Below are 17,516 nucleotides of genomic sequence, written 5' to 3' on the forward strand. Positions count from 1 at the left end.
ATTGTTTGTGCTGTGGACATGAATGATATCTCAAAATGTGTGGTTTTTGCAGAAGCGGTGCAATATTACTTTTTATAGGAATCTTACAGTGTTTCCATTGTGGAGGATAAAGAAGGGTGAGAAACAAATCCAGTAAGCTTACACTGAAGGCAATCTCCTAGCAATAGCACTAAAAGCCACTTTTTAAAGCCCTAGCAACACACTAAAAACACTAAAGGCCGGGACACACCAAGCCGACAGTCGGCCGTCGGCGAGCATCTGTCGGGCTAGTTTGTCTGGTGTGTTCAACGCGTTGGCAGCAGTTTGCCCTATTCAACATCGGGGGCCTTCGTTGTGAGTGAGAACTCTGATTGGATGCTCAGTTTAGCAAAGGAGTCAGTCCTTGAGAATTAAAGCGAAAGTGATGAAAACGTGCAAGTAAATGAAGGAGGCACAGACAGAAGGCTGTTCTGATGTTTTGTGATCTTTAACCCAAGCACTCCAATATGTGAATATTTTCATAAAAACATGAGTCACTTAAAATGAAGTTATCAACATAATTGATATTCAAAGTGGCAAGTAAGCGCTTTACGTTGCGTATATCTGCATATATCCCGTATATACTTGTTTTGGTTTCTACTTTGGAATGATGAACATATACTCTTGATAGCTGTTCATTCACATTTGGTTGATCTAAATGCTTATAAAGTTTATGTGTGGGGCAGCACTGAGGAAAAGTCTAGATCAATGTGGTCACATGATCACAGTAATGTTCCACTGACCACTCAAGCTATAAGGTTCAAGCTATTAAGTGTTTTGTTTTCAAGAAGCATCTTATCAGAATCAGAATCAGAATCAGAAAGAGCTTTATTGCCAAGTGTGTTTGCACACACAAGGAATTTGTCTTGGTGTTATAAGCTTCCAGTACAGAAAGTACAAACATAGTGCAGACAACATATAATTAAGGTGATAAAGAACACTAATGAAGAGAATATACAATAATTAAGAATAACAATAGTAATAAAAATAAAAATATACAGAAAAGAGACATGACCATAGACAGAACTGTGAATGTGCATGTGTCCTATGTGCAGATGAAGGTTTGATGGGTTATTTACAGATGTACAGTACCGGGGTGTGTTATGTGTTGTTCAGGTGGGATACGGCCTGGGGGAAAAAACTGTTCTTGTGTCTGGCTGTTCTGGTGCCAGACGTATACGTATCTAATGTGTCCTGTTTGGTGCCATAACACTCATGTTCGGTTACGTTGCTCTAGTCTATCAGGTCTTCTGTACCTTTTTCACTGTAAATATTTGCTAGGGCTCCTTTCTCCATCGGCCCATGCATACGTGTGTGTGTGTGACCCAGCTGCCTCCTTTCTCTTGCCCCCTCCCTTCACTGCCCCTGTGTGTGTACGACTGTTCAGAGACTCTCTGTCTGTCTGTCTCTGTGTGTTTGTGTGTGTGTGTGTGTGTGTGTGAGACTGCCAGAGGGGGTGGGGGGTCGGGGTGGCCGCTTGCCGAATCAGCCCCTCCAGTCTCCTAGCAACAGAGCTGTTTGGAGCGGGACGGGTGAGAGAGGAAAAGAAAGAGAGAGAAAAGCAGAGAGAAAGAGAATAGGAGGGATAGAGAAGAGGAGAGGGGGATAGAAAAATATGCCACATCTGGAAAAAGCCAAGGCTTGCAGGGTCTTGAGAAAAGAGAGAGACAGATAGAGTTTTAGAAGAGGAAATGCTGATTGCTGCTGCTGACAATTCACAGTGCTTCTTTAAAATGATGAGAGGATGATGAAACCATGCACTTTCAGGCCCCAGAAAGCAGCATCTCACACACGCCAGTTCAGCTCTACAGCAGTTTAATGATTAAACACATACGCTGTTGCTCCACGTCGGGAACAAACAGTCAGCTCTACCTGCGAATCTAAACACTGCGCTTTTGTGCTTTGAGGAAGAGTGAGAAAAGAGTGCGTTCACCTGATCAGGGTTAATAACTGAAGCTAAAACACTCATTGTGTGAGTCATACTTTCTGCTGTCACAATTGGTTACTGTTTATTGTATTAGTAATGTTCTGCCACTTTCAAATTTAAAAATGTATTTTTTAAATATTTTTAATACTTGATTCTGATTGGTCAATCGTTGCATTCTGTCGATATACTTTAACACTAAATTTTATTATTCACTGTTGTCACAGTCAATTAATTGTGTCGGGCACCTATTGTGTCGGGGAAATCCACCTTTTTACGCTTGTGAATTAAAACGGTAGATGAAGCAGGTGATCATTTCTATCATCTAGTAGTGAGTTGGAGTTATTTGGATTGGAAATGGCAAGGGTGAGTAAATAAACTTTTTGGGGAGGAACTGTTCCTGTTCACAGTTAATAAATACTCAGCCATTCACTCTGCAGGCTCTTTTCTCATATAATAACAATTCAACTCAAATTACATTAGATTCAACTTTATTGTTATTGTGCTGCGTACAAGTCAATGAAATACAATATTTCATATCCATTTATTAATGTCTTTGCAAAGTAGCCTTGTAATAAAACAGATGATGTACAGTTAGTCAGTCATTATTGCAAAATAAACCACTTTAGAGTAATATCAGATCCTGCTGGGATTTATTTTGCAATCCAATTTAAATGTGATGTGTTGTTTCTATTGCACACACAGCAATTCAGTGAACTTTACACTGAACTGGCCCATATTTGAATCTATGTGGGTGCAGTACGGCATCACCGTGTGTCGGTTTTGGCCCAAGCTAGGCCTTGGGTAGAGCTGAACAGATCACCCTGATCCTGCTGGCCTACTTTAGTCACCCACACACTTGTGTCCCAGACTGTGATGTGCCCTCTGATTGGGGAAAGGGGTGGGGGGTAGAGGAAATGTTTGTGTCTGTGAGCGCATGTGTGAAGGCAACCGGAATGGAGCAATCGAGCTGAGATGGAGATGTTTGTAGGACAGAGAGAGTCAAACACACACTGTCTTCCCCCCACGGCTATAGACGAGGCTTTCTTCTCAAAGGTATTGCAGGAGCCTGTGTCTGGTGTCCTAGAGGGACCATTTCTAGAATAATCTCTGGTAGACAGAGAGCAGGAGGATTTCTGCATAGTTGTGGTGCGGTCACCTCGTGACCGAGATCATGAAAACCAGGTTGGTGCATGTTTGACTGATCGTGGCATAATAAGAGTGATAATTATGACGAGAGGGGGGAACGCATGCATGAGCCGGACGGCTGGAGAGGGCCGGATTAAAGCGAGCCCGCTCTATGCGCTGGTTTTAGTTGCCATGGCAACTTTCATTACCTGGCACTTGGGAAAGGGGGAGTGAGAGAAAGAGGGAGAGAGGGAAGATGGAGCGGGACAGGAGAAAAAAGGAAAGGAGAGCAGCAGATAGAGAAAAAAAGGAAGATGTCTTGGGGGAAAGGTGGCAGAGAAAGCAAAACAAGTGGAGAAAAGAGGGAAAGAAAACGTTAGGCCCTCTGGGAATCAAAGTAGAAATGTGTAGTTAATGAACGAGGGAAAGAAATTAAGCGAAGAGGAAGGCAATACAAGCACACTTAATTTGTGCCAGGTATAGAATCTAGTTTTGAATCTAATAACCAAAATAAAATAAAATTTTATATTAAAATAATCAAGTTTATTATTCAGAGGTGAGCTATTAGTAAAAAAAAAAAAAAAATTGTATTGTATTGTAGCCCTCTGGGACTTCATCAAGAATATCCTGGCAAAGCAAGAGCAGCTGAACCAATGGTGTGATTTTGGGGTGGGGCTACCTGCTTGTTTGAGCAATGAAAGAGAAGAGGAGTGTTCCAGAAACCTGTTTGAAAACAGTACTTTTGCTGTTCCATTTTGTTGATGCTAGTGGCACAACAATTACACATTTTGCATTTAAAAGAAGTTAAATAAGTTACAGCTATTATGGAAAACGATGTGTCATCCTGAAGTAAGGCCAAGAAAGAAATTATAAGAGAAAATGGTGTGAAAGCAACAAGGAACAGGTGACATCGGGCCTGTGTGGGAACGGGGGGAATAAGAAGGTTGTCTCGGTGAGCAGAGTTCCGGCAGGTGTCACATGACCCACTGCCCTGCACACCTGCCCGAGTGCGCTGCCAGTTGCCATAGCGACAGGGTCAGCTTTATGGAAAGCAGGGTTGAAGGTGGCGATGGTGGGAGGTGGGACTGGTTGTGTGTGTGTCTGTGGTGAAGAAATCAGTTATTTTTAAAATGCTGTAGGAAAGTGTTCAAAAACCACACCGGATTTCTCTCACACACAAATCTAAACAGTGGAGATATTCTGTAAGAAACCCCTTGAGCTGTGAATGAATTAATATTAGATTCAGATCAATGAACGTCTGAATAATACACTACACAAAATGACTCTCTTAGCCTTATACATAGCCACCATAACCTCGGGGCGGTACTCATAAAGCCCTGTAGCACAAGCGCTGTTTAAGTGACTGGGATCAGCATGAATGTGGAGAATGCAACTCAGAAATCCAAATAATGTATGAGCTGAAAAGATTTGTGCCCATAAAGATGCCAGTCTGTGGACTGGTGCAGGCGGAGTTCAGCTGGTTGCTGTGTCATTACTGCTTTCAGAGGCCTTTGAGCCTGTCAGAGTCATTCTTACTCCAGAAGTCTAATTCTGCCAAAACACAGACAGAATTGCTTTGCAGCTGGAATGGTGTAATGGGGATTTTTTTAGAGCAAATTTATGGTTTAGGACTTTCACGGATTGTAGGCTTTTACACTTATTGTCATTTTACATCAGGGCTAATATTGCGAGCTGCTTCACAAGAGACAAACAATCATAAACTAAACAGCACTTACCTCATTAAATATTCATGAGCTTTGTACAGTCACAGAAACTTCACATGCTGTTTAGTGGCGTTGTTTGAGAGAAAAATTCAAATGTCGAACAAATGCAACGGGAGTGAGGATGAGAATGTTATTTGTTTTTGTACAGAGCTGTTATTTGAACAATCAGTGTTACTGACCTCATGAATATGCAAATAGGAACATTAACCCAGGGTCTGCAAATGTGTAGTGGGAAATCTAGAAACCTGAATTGAAACCCAGTAATACCCATTTGCGGTGGTTGTGAAAAGCCTAATAAAGTATGAGTGATAGGCCATGTTCACACTGCAAGCCTTAGGGGCCCGTTCACACAGAATGCGTTTTTCCATTCCTCTACGCTTCTTTTCCATTGTGTGTCTATGTAAACATACTAGACAGATGTGTTTCACCATTGCGCTTACGTCGTGGTGCTCAAGTTAAAGTAAGTTCAACTTTTAAAAAACGCACCTTGAATATATTTCCCCATTCCACTGCCTGCATCTCGTGTTTTTCGAAGCAAAAACATGTTCTTTGTGAAAGGCCCCTTGGTGCTCAATTCTGATTTATAGCTCAGGTCAGTTTGGCTTTTATTTTTTAAATATGGCCAATATCACATTTGAGTGTGAACTGGTGAACTGAAATAACCCGCATGTGCAAAAGACCAATAACAAAGATGGCACTCAGAAAACTGGCCCAAATCAGAATCAGAAAGATAAGATTCCATGTGGTTTGTGTAGTTCACTCTTCACTCTTCAAAAGGACATTTTTGCCTGCATTCTAAACGTAGCCATACTTTTTAAATGTTGACCTTTCTTCTCTTTTTCATAATCACATTTTCTCACTGTCTCTCTGCAGTGTTCAGATGGAGGGGCGGTCCAGGACAGCTCTTTGAAGCGGGTTGCTGTGGTGGAGGATTTTTTTGATATCATCTATGCCATGCACGTCGAGATGGGGGCAGATCCCGGAAGAGCACCCAAACACGCCGGCCAGAAAAAGACCTATAAGGCGGTGAGCAATCATTCAGTGCATAAAAAAATAGTCAAGACACACTTAAGCGAAGCGCTTTACTCTTGCTATAAAAGAACATGCAGCATAGGTTTCGTGTGCAGCAATGTGCAAAACTCCCCTCTATTTATTCTTACGAACACACAAGCAACTCTAAAATAGAACATCTGAATAACTATAATGAGTGGAGGCTGTTGCTGGGGAAACAGCAGCCATTTTGAAACACCTGTTGAGCCATTATAGACTATACAGCAACGTCTAAACTTTAGATAAATAACACATTTTGTGGATTTACTCTTTGGGTTTTTTTTTAATGCAGTAATGCACTAATGCATGCTAGCGATGCTGGCCAGCTTTTTCCGACTCGCACCCACCCACGTATTTGAAAAACAAACCAATGCAATCTCAAATCTTTTTAAACCTGAACTTGTCTGACCCACCGATATAAGTCAACATCACTACCTCTCAAACTGTCAAACATGACAAGACCCAAGTGACAAGTATTGCATCATGGGACTTATATAAAGCTGCCTGGCTCGCCAAGCCCAGAGGAAAATTGTATTGCTCAGAGTTTGCCCTTTCGTGAATCAGGACTTCTTTTTTTTTTCTTTTTTTTACCGAAATCATAGTTTTTATCAGGAAAAATCAATATTGAGATATTGAATCCTCTTCATATTGAAATCTATAACTTTGATAGCAGACTTAGGAAATCTGTACACAGTTTCTATCTTTGCAGAGATCTTTTCTGATTCATGTGATATGATTTTTCAGGAGAAGCAGAAGATCCTTAATTTACTGTATATGAAAAGCAATTTATTTAATATTGCTGAGATCTCGTTTGTGATTTTTCGTCGCTATGGTAGGACTAAAAAATTATCATAGCCACAGACAGTGGATTTCATTTTGGACTGAAATCCAGCTGCGTTTTAAGTTGCCCAAACTGCAGGTATGAGTCAACCTGTGCATCACCTTGGCAAACCTTTTGTCTCCAGTGTACCTCTCTATTTTCCGTCATATTCTTTCTTTCTCTGACTGTCTGCGAAGTCTGAGAGGTCTGGAATACGTAAGTGTCAGACATAGTTTTTGTATGATATTTAGTGGAGAAAAAGCACTGACCATTTTTGGTTCACTTCAAAACAAGTCTGTCCAATTTCTTTTCTACTGGTACCCATAATAACGAGTGCTTCTCAACCACTAGTTTTAGGTGTAAAGAGAGTTGTGTCTGTGCGTGTGTGTGTGTGTGACTCACCTCTCCTTTATCTGAGACACTGGTGAATGAAGTAGGAGGAACAAACATAAATGAGTTAGTGACTGAATCTGAGGGACCAAATACACTCACACTGAACTGTCATGCAACGCTGTGAGAGGGATTTCATATCACATGCCTTTATTCTTGTGCAGTGTAATTTCTCTATGAGGCTTCACTGGAGTGTTTTATGTAGTGTGTAATTAAAAAAGGCTATTATGTTTCTTAGCACATACATTCAGCATAGGTGTTATTGAGTTATTGTGTTGCTTATTATTTGATAATGAGGGAGGGAGAAAGTCAATATGAAGTACAACATAATGCAGAATTTAGAATCTGATCCAATTAAATCAGAACACACAGTCTAGACTTAACATATATTCCTCTAGAAGTAGGTAGGGGTGTAAGTGTGTACCGAGTATGCTTGATTATGCTCCCCTGTGCTGTGATTCCTTGGTGTGTGAAAGCAGGTGTCGGGTTCCAGCCCCCACTAAGCTCTGTGCTAATCACCTAATTAAAGCAATTAACTGTCTGATAGCCATGTTGTTGACATTTGGCACACATTGAACCTCTCCAAAACTGCTGGACTGTCAGACAAGTAAAGATCAGTGCACTCTAAATTCTCACCCGATTGGCTGTGACCTTCAGAAATCAGCTGTGATTGGCTTGATTTGCTCTGGTTGAACTGACTTTCATTGGCTGTATCCGGCTATGACGGACTCTGATTGGTGGTGTCCAGAATCATGCTACAGTTTTACATCCTTTGCCCTGTCCCAAATGCCTTTGACTCAAGATTGTCCAAAGTTTTTACAGATTAATATATCATATTCATTATTTTGATTTAATAAAATATTATACAACCTAAAATAATCATACAAATTATTTATTATATTTATTGTAATATTTATTTTTAGGGGGATTTTACTACTACTACTACTACTACTACTACTGATAATAATAATAATAATAATAATCAATTATTTAAATTAAATTAAATATTAATTAATTGATATGAATTAATTTGATTATATATTACCATATAATCTAAATTAATAATACATCTTATGAATTATTAATTAATAATATTTATTAAATTGATTGTAATATTTTAAGAGGGGACTGATAATTATAATAATATAAACACATGATTAATTAATGGAAAATGTATTAGTTTGGTTCTATATTGTAATACAATCTAAAACCATAGTATAAATGATTAGTAGTATTAGTATCAGTATTAGTATTAACAACAACAATAATAATAATATTTAATATGGTGTAGGTAACCCATTATGCACTTTCAGATATGAATATAAATTAGCTCTAGATAATTACTGTGACTACAGAAAAGACAAAAAAAAAAGAGAATTCAAGATCACCCTTCCTGTTCTGACCCACTACCCTTTCATAATGCTGCTGTCTGCATGCTGCCATCTAGTGGTTGCATTACAGGACTGCAATGATATTGTATTGAGATTGAGACCACTGAACCTATGACACCATTACCTGAAATTCTATGCATTACTTTTTTTGTCTTTTTATTATAAAATTAAATGCATTTCTGTGGCTTTGAAATGTTCCTTTTTGTGTATAAACAGTGTTGTCATACTGGATCTCAGCTTGTTCTCTCGAAGTGGGGGGGGGGGGGGGGGGGGGGGGGCATTCATTGGTTTGGCCACACACAAAAAAAGGAGCACCCCCATTACTAAAGATGCAAAAGATGTTTGTGTATGTGCGTGCGGGGGTGGCAGGGGCTGCACAATGTCCTTGGGGCAATGTTCACCTCCTCTCCTCAGCCAGTGCCCTGGAGAGCCCTGCTGTCAGGTCTCATAGCACGAGCAGCCCACAGAGACCAACCCTGCCAGCCTAGAAGGAGGGGGCAGTCTGGGAGCATGGCATTCTGGGAGGTGCGGTTTTCCCTGTGTGGCCTTTTCCCTCTGTGCTGCCTAAGGGGGGGAGGGTGGTGGGCCTGCCATTCCTACTGCTCCATCATCCTCTCTGTGTGAAGGTCGCACACAGAAAGCCTGCAGGAGAAGAAAGCAAGAGCAAAAGAGAGATGAAACAGCGACAGAAAGAGACCAGAAAAAAGAGGGAAGGGAAAAGAAAAAGGAGGCTTTGCAAAAGAGACATGAGTTTGTATATTTTTGTGTAGCATTTATGTTGTCCCTTGTAGGGAAATGAATGTTCCTGAAAACTAGTATGCTGCCTTGCTCTCTACACCCTACAAAAGCAGCTGCCTTCTAAGTGAACAGCCTTCATGTTGCAGGCACACTTATTATGTATTTAAATGTATCCTCAGTAGGCAGCTCAGAACACAATAAACTATTTTTGTCAGTATGCTTCCTCGTTTCAGCTTCTCAGTTTGTTTAATCTCCCCCAAAATGTTTGCTGACTCCTTTCCACTCTCTCTTTTGGTTGTCAGATTGCAGAGACCTACGCATTTCTTCCACGTGAGGCGGTGACCCGTTTCTTGATGAGTTGTGGAGAATGCCAGAAAAGGATGCACATCAACCCCACCACAGCAGAGTTCAAAGGTCAGATTCCATCATTGCAATTTCATGTCTAAATTTGACATTTTTAATGGTTTTGAACGGTGCACACGAATATGTACCGCTTAGTAAATTGCTTGTTTTTGTTAATTTTATCATTAATTAAAGTTTTGGGAGTGCATTGCCCTTTAGCGGTAATTAGGAAGACAAGATTTCCAAAATCTTCATTAAAGTCAGACTCTTTTTGATGAGCCACAGAGGCAAGACTAAAATTCTGCGCTTCTACGGGCCCCTCGTAATTAATGCATGGATAATCCGACCCACTCACTTCCTACAGTAAACATCAGATTAACAAAAAAAGAATGAAAAATAATGCTAAAGGAAAAAACACAAGCAATCCTTCAAGACATGACATAGCAGACGCTCATGTGATGACCTTCAAATATGCATTCTGTCTGGATATTTGCATCATTATTTAATTCAGAGACTGTAGTGCTGTTACAAGTGAAACTGCCTTATTATTATCATAGTGTTTTATGACTTATTAAATCAGCAGCACAGCAGTAAGCACCTTTACTTGAACATGAATCAGAAGGGATTTGTATTTTCCTACAGCTGAGATATATGCTGTAAATCAGCTATCTGCTCAGACGTGACGTCGGTCTGCCATTAGTCACAGGCTGATGTGACTAATTCACACTGCCACAGATGAGCTTGATTTCTATATATTCTACAAATATAACAGAAATGAGCTGGGAAAAATATAATTTATCATTTTTCGATAATCAAGCTAATTCACATTCACTAAAAAGTTTTTGTATTTGCAAACAGCAATTCACAAACTCATAACTTAATTCATGTTTACAAAATATGATTTGCAAATGCAAAACTGCGTTTAGAGAGAATGAATGTTAAACAAACTTTGAATAGTGAATTAGCTGATCATCTCCTGCCTGCAGGGGTTTTGAAGCGTTGCGTCATCCCTGCTTTCTAAAGCAGTTTATAGAATAAAAATTTGCTATTGAGCTGTTCATGCTATATAGCGGCTGGGAACCCTGCAGAGTCAGAAGATCTGTGTCCAAACAAAAGCCTGTCTGCGTGTATTGTGTTTGATTTTAACAAAGACCCAAGGGGGTTTCAGCAGGGCCTTTTGGAGCTTTATCTCAAGAGCGCCTTCTAGAGGACCAAACTGAGTCATGCACACTACTGTGCACACAACTGAGAATAGGATTGAATGAAACTATATTGGCCTTCAAATTAAACAATTACTTGTAGGACATGTTTGTAGGACATGTATAAAAGGAGACTTATGAATTAGACAAATCTTCACAAGAAATAAGCTTTTTACCATTTAATTTTAGGGTTAGTAAGGTTTTGTTTTTCTTGTTTTTAAAAAAAAATAATTAATACTTATATCAAGCTAGAATGCATTAAATTGATCAGAAATGACAGTTAATACATGTAGAATGTTTTAAAAGATTTATATTCTATTTAAAATAAATACCATTCTTTTGAACGTTTCCACAAAAATATGAACATGAATAAGAAGAAATATAAATAAATGTTTCTTTAGCAATAAATCAGCATGTTAGAATATTTCTGTAGGATCATGTGACACTAAAGGCTTGAGAAATGGCAGATGTAAATGCATGTTTGTATCACTGGAATAAATTACATTTTAAAACAGAAAACAGGTATTATAAATTTTAATTAGGGATGCACGATATGAAAAATTTTAACCGATACCAATAACCGATAATTAAGTCCTTCTCATGGCCGATGCCGATACCGATAAGTAGAGCCCTGCACGGGCCTAAAATTTAGGCCCACGTCCGACAGCTTATCAGCATTACGGCCCGAGTCCGACCCGAGCCCATATTTTTTTTTCCCTTCTCCTAAAACAGTTTATACAAAACTGAACTATTTTAATAGCCGAAACAGTAGTGTGTAATGGCAAAATTATTATATTTCGTTTTGTTTTTTTATTAAGTTAATTTAGAAAAACGTTTGGAGCATTTTTGTTCGTTAAATAGCCTATAAGTTTTTTTTTTTTTAAAGTAACGACCAAGCGGCCAGTGGCATGAGCCGATCATAGCCTATGTTTGATCAATTTAGCCTTCTCGTATCATCACAAATTGCCTAAAATAAAATCTATAGCTATACTAAAACAGTTCAAGTATATAACAATGTTTAAACGTTAAACCTGCGCTATAATAATAATGTGCCCTAGCCTATATCTAAGTTTGTGCGGAGAGTGGAAGCTAAAGCGCGCTCTGCAGGACATGGAGGCACCAGCGCAAACACTTGGATTTTTTTTCAGTGGAAACAAATTAAAATAGCCTACGCCGTCATTTTTTATTTATTTTTTTGATAAAGGTAAGAGTAATATATCATTCGGACCTGTAAAGGGTGTACTTGTATTTGTGTGCACTCACAATATCAACAAAAGGTAGTTCTTTTATAAAACAAAGAAAACAAACATGATGCCCTTTCTGCCGTCTTGAATAGGAGCGCTTGAGTGAGTCGAGCTGACTGACAAGAGTGAGGTGAAAAAGACAAGACGATGGCAGAAGAGTTTCAAAATGAAATGTAAAAGCGTTTTGAAACAAAAATATTTTTGGATTTTGAAAAGCCTGTTGACCTGCCATTTATCTAAGGTGATATTGGAAGGTCTATTTATTTATTTATTTTTTAAACATTCGTTTCTCATTTAGCCTATTTGGTTCCACAGTATTTGCTGATTTTTATTTTATTTAAACTGTGATATTTTTCCCATTATTTTACATCAAGGTGTATGCAGTCCGTGCCTCAAAACTTTCCATCTCACTAATAAACGTTCTACGTTTTATAATTATTTGTTCCTCAGTCTTTACTGATTTTCAGTTTTGTATAGGCCTACCATGCATATTTAAAATTTGTAAGTTATCTGTTATTTTATATTAGGCATATAGCATGGTGTATTTTTATTCGTTTTGTTAATAAAAGTTAGCTATATGTTTTATGTTGTATTTTGTTGTTGCTTGAATTGAATTCAAGCAATTGATGCCAAATTGCCGTTAATTTAAAAGTGAAAATAAAATACGCACAGTGCTTTTACAAGCTATTTAAGCAAAGGAAAGTGAGAAAACTCAAGCAAACTAAAAACAAACAACTGCTTGAAGCCAAATTGCCACTAATTTAAAAGTGAAAATAAAACACGCACAGAACTTACAAGCTATTTAAAACCGAAGGAAAGCGAGGAAAAGAGAGAAGACTCAAATGACGTCCACCTCCCATTCACCGAGGTGATACCGGTAAGGTGTTGACACACGTCGATTAACCAGTGGGAAAATTTCCTCACTGTCACAACCCTACTTGATGCCTTTTTTCCTCCTTTCGGAATCCTTGCTGAACATACGTTGGAAATAGCAATGGCATTGTCCTCCTCTGCCACGAGAAAAACTTCCAGACCGGCGAAGACATGTTCGCAAATGATGACGTTACACATGCTGAGAGTCACTGCAGTTTAAAGCTGCAATCACTTGCACTCGGAAAGAAGATGAATCTCAGATAAATCAGACTGATTATTTACCAGCAAGCATACTTTATCGGATCTAGTTAACGGAGTTAATTTATTTATCGGAGCAATAATAATGACGTCATTTTCTCTCATATCGGTCGATAAATATCGTGCATCCCTAATTTTAATACTATTTTATAATATTTCTGTTTTAACATGCATTTTTCTTCAAATAAATTAAAGGGAAGGGAAGTCGTGGCCTAATGGTTAGAGAGTTGGACTCGTGATCCAAAGGTTGCGGGTTCGAGTCTCGGGCCGGCAGGGATTGTAGGTGGGGGGAGTGAATGTACAGCGCTCTCTCCACCCTCGATACCACGACTGAGGTGCCCTTGAGCAAGGCACCGAACCCCCAACTGCTCCCCGGGCGCTGCAGCATAAAATGGCTGCCCACTGCTCCGGGTGTATGTTCACGGTGTGTGTGTGTTCACTGCTGTGTGTGTGTGCATGTTGGATGGGTTAAATGCAGAGCACGAATTCCGAGTATGGGTCACCATACTTGCCTGAATGTCACTTCACTTAAGCCTCAGTGAGCATAAGAGATGGCTTTCAAAAGCATTAAAAAAATCTTGAACAGTAGTGTAATCAATCAATCAATATGAACTTTCATTTGTTATTTTTCACCCACAGAGAACGACCGGCCCACCTCTCTGGTCCCAGACCTCATTGATTACAACATGCCTCTCACTGCCACCTATCTAAAACAGATGAAACTACAGTGCATGAACACCAATGAGCAGGTAGGTAGAAGCCAAGCAAGAGAGTGAGAGGTACAAGAGCATGGAGCTGCTTTGTTTTATAATCCTTAAAAATGTCACTTTGGTTTTGTAATCATATACTTTGAAGTTAAAATAATTTTGTGTTGAAGTGTTGCTTCCAGTCTGTGAGTTTGCTGACAGCTCCTAAACTTGACTTTTAGAGACAATATATGATGCTAAATATGCCTCAGTATCTGGGCAAAGAATTTAATGTAAAAGTCACCCAGCTCAATGGAACTGCGACAAGGCCTTATGGTGCGATGTGTGGTTGTCAAGGTAAACTCTTATAGATGGTTGCCTCAGCAACAGTATATGTGATGCCTGGAATAGTAAGAGCTGGATGTGTCTGTGGGTCACTGTGGTAAATGGGGTGATGGTAAATACACAACTCCCATCATTGTGAAAGACAGTTCCTTATAGCACTAAAAATACACTGAAGTACATGGATGTAAGTGTATGGCTGAATGTAAAAAGCATGTATGTAGAATATCTTTAGAATAGCTAAAGATACACCGGCACATCACTGGGTCAAATGCATTTACAGCTCCCTGAAAAGCTGTCAAGATTTTTATTTTCCAGGATCACTTTAACTCATGTCTGCATCTCATAACACAACATAGTATAAATGACAGTGCAGTTAAGAAAGCTTGCTAATATTGCATGCAATGCGTGAAATGTACAGAAGTAAGCCTAATGTGTATTTTATAAGCATGTCACAGGTACATGCTTATAAAATGCCCTTTAGACTTACCTCTTACATTACCCTTGTCCAGCTTCACTGAATCTGACCTTAGGTTAGAGACATCAAGCGAGCTGGAGAAACAGAAAAGCCTTCACAGCGGACCTGAATTAATATTTTTAATATATTAATATTTTTTTAATTTTATTTTATTTTTAAGGAATATTATAAATACATTAAGGAATATTTTAATTTAATATAACATGCTGTTTATCATTTAAATGTGTGTGAATAAGCAGTTCTTTTTTTTTTTCTTTTTTTTTATGAACCAAGCCTGATAATGGCAGTAAACCCTCCTAGGTATAGGTGGGTAGGTACAGTATATACCAGTAGGTATCCTACAGGCCTGTGGGTAGGGGGCGCTCTTCAACCACTCTCTATGAAATAAAAATAATCTGTACAATTTGTTGCATGGAGTTGGATGATTTTCCAGAGCAGGAAAAGACAAGACATTTCTGGGAGGTCAGCTGAACAACATGTGACTTTATCTTGGATTGTTATATTTGTTGAAAGCTATCTGTCCTCCATGTTCAAAATACGACACAATTTGATGTAAAATATGTAAACATTAAAATAAGTATGTAAAAATGAGATGTAAAAACTGACAGCACTATTATTTCTCTTCATGTCACGTGTCAACCAATCAGATAGCACAGACTGAAGATAGTTTAGAGTGTTATTCTATTTTATTGCTTCTTTTTTTTATGTAGTTCACCAAACTATTGGATGTGTTCTGGGATAAACATTCCTATCAACCAATCAGATTTCAGGGCTAAAATTAGGATTAGGGCTGCAGTATGGGCTCAAACAACAAATAATTTCTCTCAGATTATAAGGTAGGTTATGGTTAGAGAAGTCTTACCTTCTGACAGCATAAGAACAGGCCGTCTGTTGTTCAGTGACTGGCTGATGCATATTGCACTTTCTCCATCTGGCATGCTCAGTTTTAATGGGCTGGATTTACACAACTTCTGGAGTCTGGGCACACTGGATTTTTTTTGTTAGTCCTTCAGGAAACAAATGTGCCGTGCTGATACAATGAATGCTGTTGAGGATAAAATAATCACTGGATTTGTCAAAGTTTTCAAGGTCAGTGACATAAAATTTGTAAAAGATACTCAGAGGTTTGTTTGAGGCACTTTGTAACAAGTAAACTAGATATTCTCATAGAGCACAATTGTATGTTATTGTATTATTTGTTTTCAGAGCTACACTACCATTCAAAAGTTTGTGCTTGGTAAGATTTCTTTTATGTTTTTGAAATAAGTCTCTTATGCTCCTCAAAGCTGCATTTATTTGATCAAAAATACAGTAAAAATTGTAATATTGTGAAAAATATTATTACAATTTAAAATAACTGATTTCTATTTTGATATATTTTATTCCTGTTATGCCAAGCTGAATTTTCACCAGCCATAACTCCAGTCTTTACTATCACATGATCCTTCAGAAATCATTCTAATATGCTGATTTGCTGCTCAAGAAACATTTCTTCTTCTTTTATTAATAACAGTTGTGCTGCCATGATAATTTTTCTTCAAGATTCTTTGATGAATAAGAATTTCAAAAGAACAGCATTTTTGTAACAATGTAAAAGTCTTTCTGTTACTTTTGATCAATTTAATCCGTCCTTGCTAAATACAAGTATTAATTTCTCATTTAAAAAAAAACTTACTGATCCCAAACGATTGAATGGGATTCTCTTTCTCTTTTGTGCCTTTATACCTGCGTCTGCATTGATCTTTTCTTGTCCCTGTCTTTTTTCCCTCTCTCTCTCATTGTTCGTGTTACTGATGCTCCACTTGGTACCTAATGGAGTCAGCACCGCACACATCAACCCTCTAAACAAACCTCAGAGGAACCAAATTTCTCACAAGACTAATCTATGAATCACATGTATCCATGTTTACAGTATGCTCATATGTATATGTTTGCATATAGTGTTTTGGTTCACAGCTGTACAGGACAGCATCAAATCACATTTACGAATGAACACCTGTCATGCTCGATGAATCTGTTGTTAAATCCGTTCGTTTGTGACCATTAACTCCTCTGTGTGGTCCCAGGATATTTTGTGTCAGACCTCTTTCCTGTTAGCAGTGCAGTGCTGAAAAAGGGAAGTGATCCTGTGAGTGTTTTACATGGAGAGACAATTCAGTGACAGTTCTTCTCTCTCACACACGTCTCCATCTACACACCTGCATTTCTCACCTTCTCTTGAGCCCCACTGATGATTACATTCTTCCAGCCAGCTCTACTCTTCAGGCTACCATGGAAACAATAAACATGGAATCGGGGACACATCCTGTAGTGTGGAGTCTGGATTTGTTTGTTTGTTTGTATGTGCGTGTGCGGGGAGAGAAAGATTCTTGGTAATGTGATGCTAAATAAATTGAGCTTATTAGGAATGTACTTTTAATTGTAAGGGCAATTTCAAGTATTTTTTTAAATAAAGCTGAGAATGGAGTTTAATGCCCAGGTGCCTGAGGGTCTTTCAGAGAAACAAGGAGATGAATTAAATTACATGTTCAAGGTGTATTAGTGCGGAGGGGTATGGTTGGATAGTGAAATGAGGGTTTTGTTTGTGCTAAAAATGCAAGTCTTTAACGCAGCGTGTCAGGATTAGCATTGGTATTGTGAGGGTTTGATCTGAGCAGATGGGTGGCACAGGGTGTATTATGGGTTTTTCTGGACCGGTTGGGGAGGGGAGGCGATGAAGAAAACGTTGGTGCTAACTTTACCAGAAACACTAGAATCTGCTGTAAATCACAGTGAACTTTCTCATAGCTTCATTGTCATGACAACAGCGGAGGTAGAGAGGTGTGTTCACGCCTATAGCGTAGGTGAAGGCAAGGGTCATGACGTGATTTGCTATGCCTTCAGCCTGCTAAACATGGTCCAGCGCTTATTC

At 38.8% G+C, this 17,516-nt stretch overlaps 1 protein-coding gene across 1 annotated transcript in view; it reads left to right on the forward strand.

Moving 5' to 3' along the window:
• Positions 1-17,516, forward strand: part of LOC306848536 (nucleolar protein 4-like) — a gene marked incomplete at its 5' end in the record, with an annotated part of 43,377 nt that overhangs the window by 12,228 nt on the left and 13,633 nt on the right. Inside the window, 3 exons of the mRNA XM_079383145.1 lie at positions 5,668-5,820; positions 9,486-9,597; positions 13,739-13,848. Of these exons, the coding sequence (XP_079239271.1) occupies positions 5,668-5,820; positions 9,486-9,597; positions 13,739-13,848 (375 nt within the window). The remainder of the gene's footprint in view (positions 1-5,667; positions 5,821-9,485; positions 9,598-13,738; positions 13,849-17,516) is intronic.

The sequence above is a fragment of the Barbus barbus genome (assembly GCF_936440315.1).
Source record: "Barbus barbus genome assembly, chromosome: 28".
Taxonomy (NCBI): domain Eukaryota; kingdom Metazoa; phylum Chordata; class Actinopteri; order Cypriniformes; family Cyprinidae; genus Barbus; species Barbus barbus.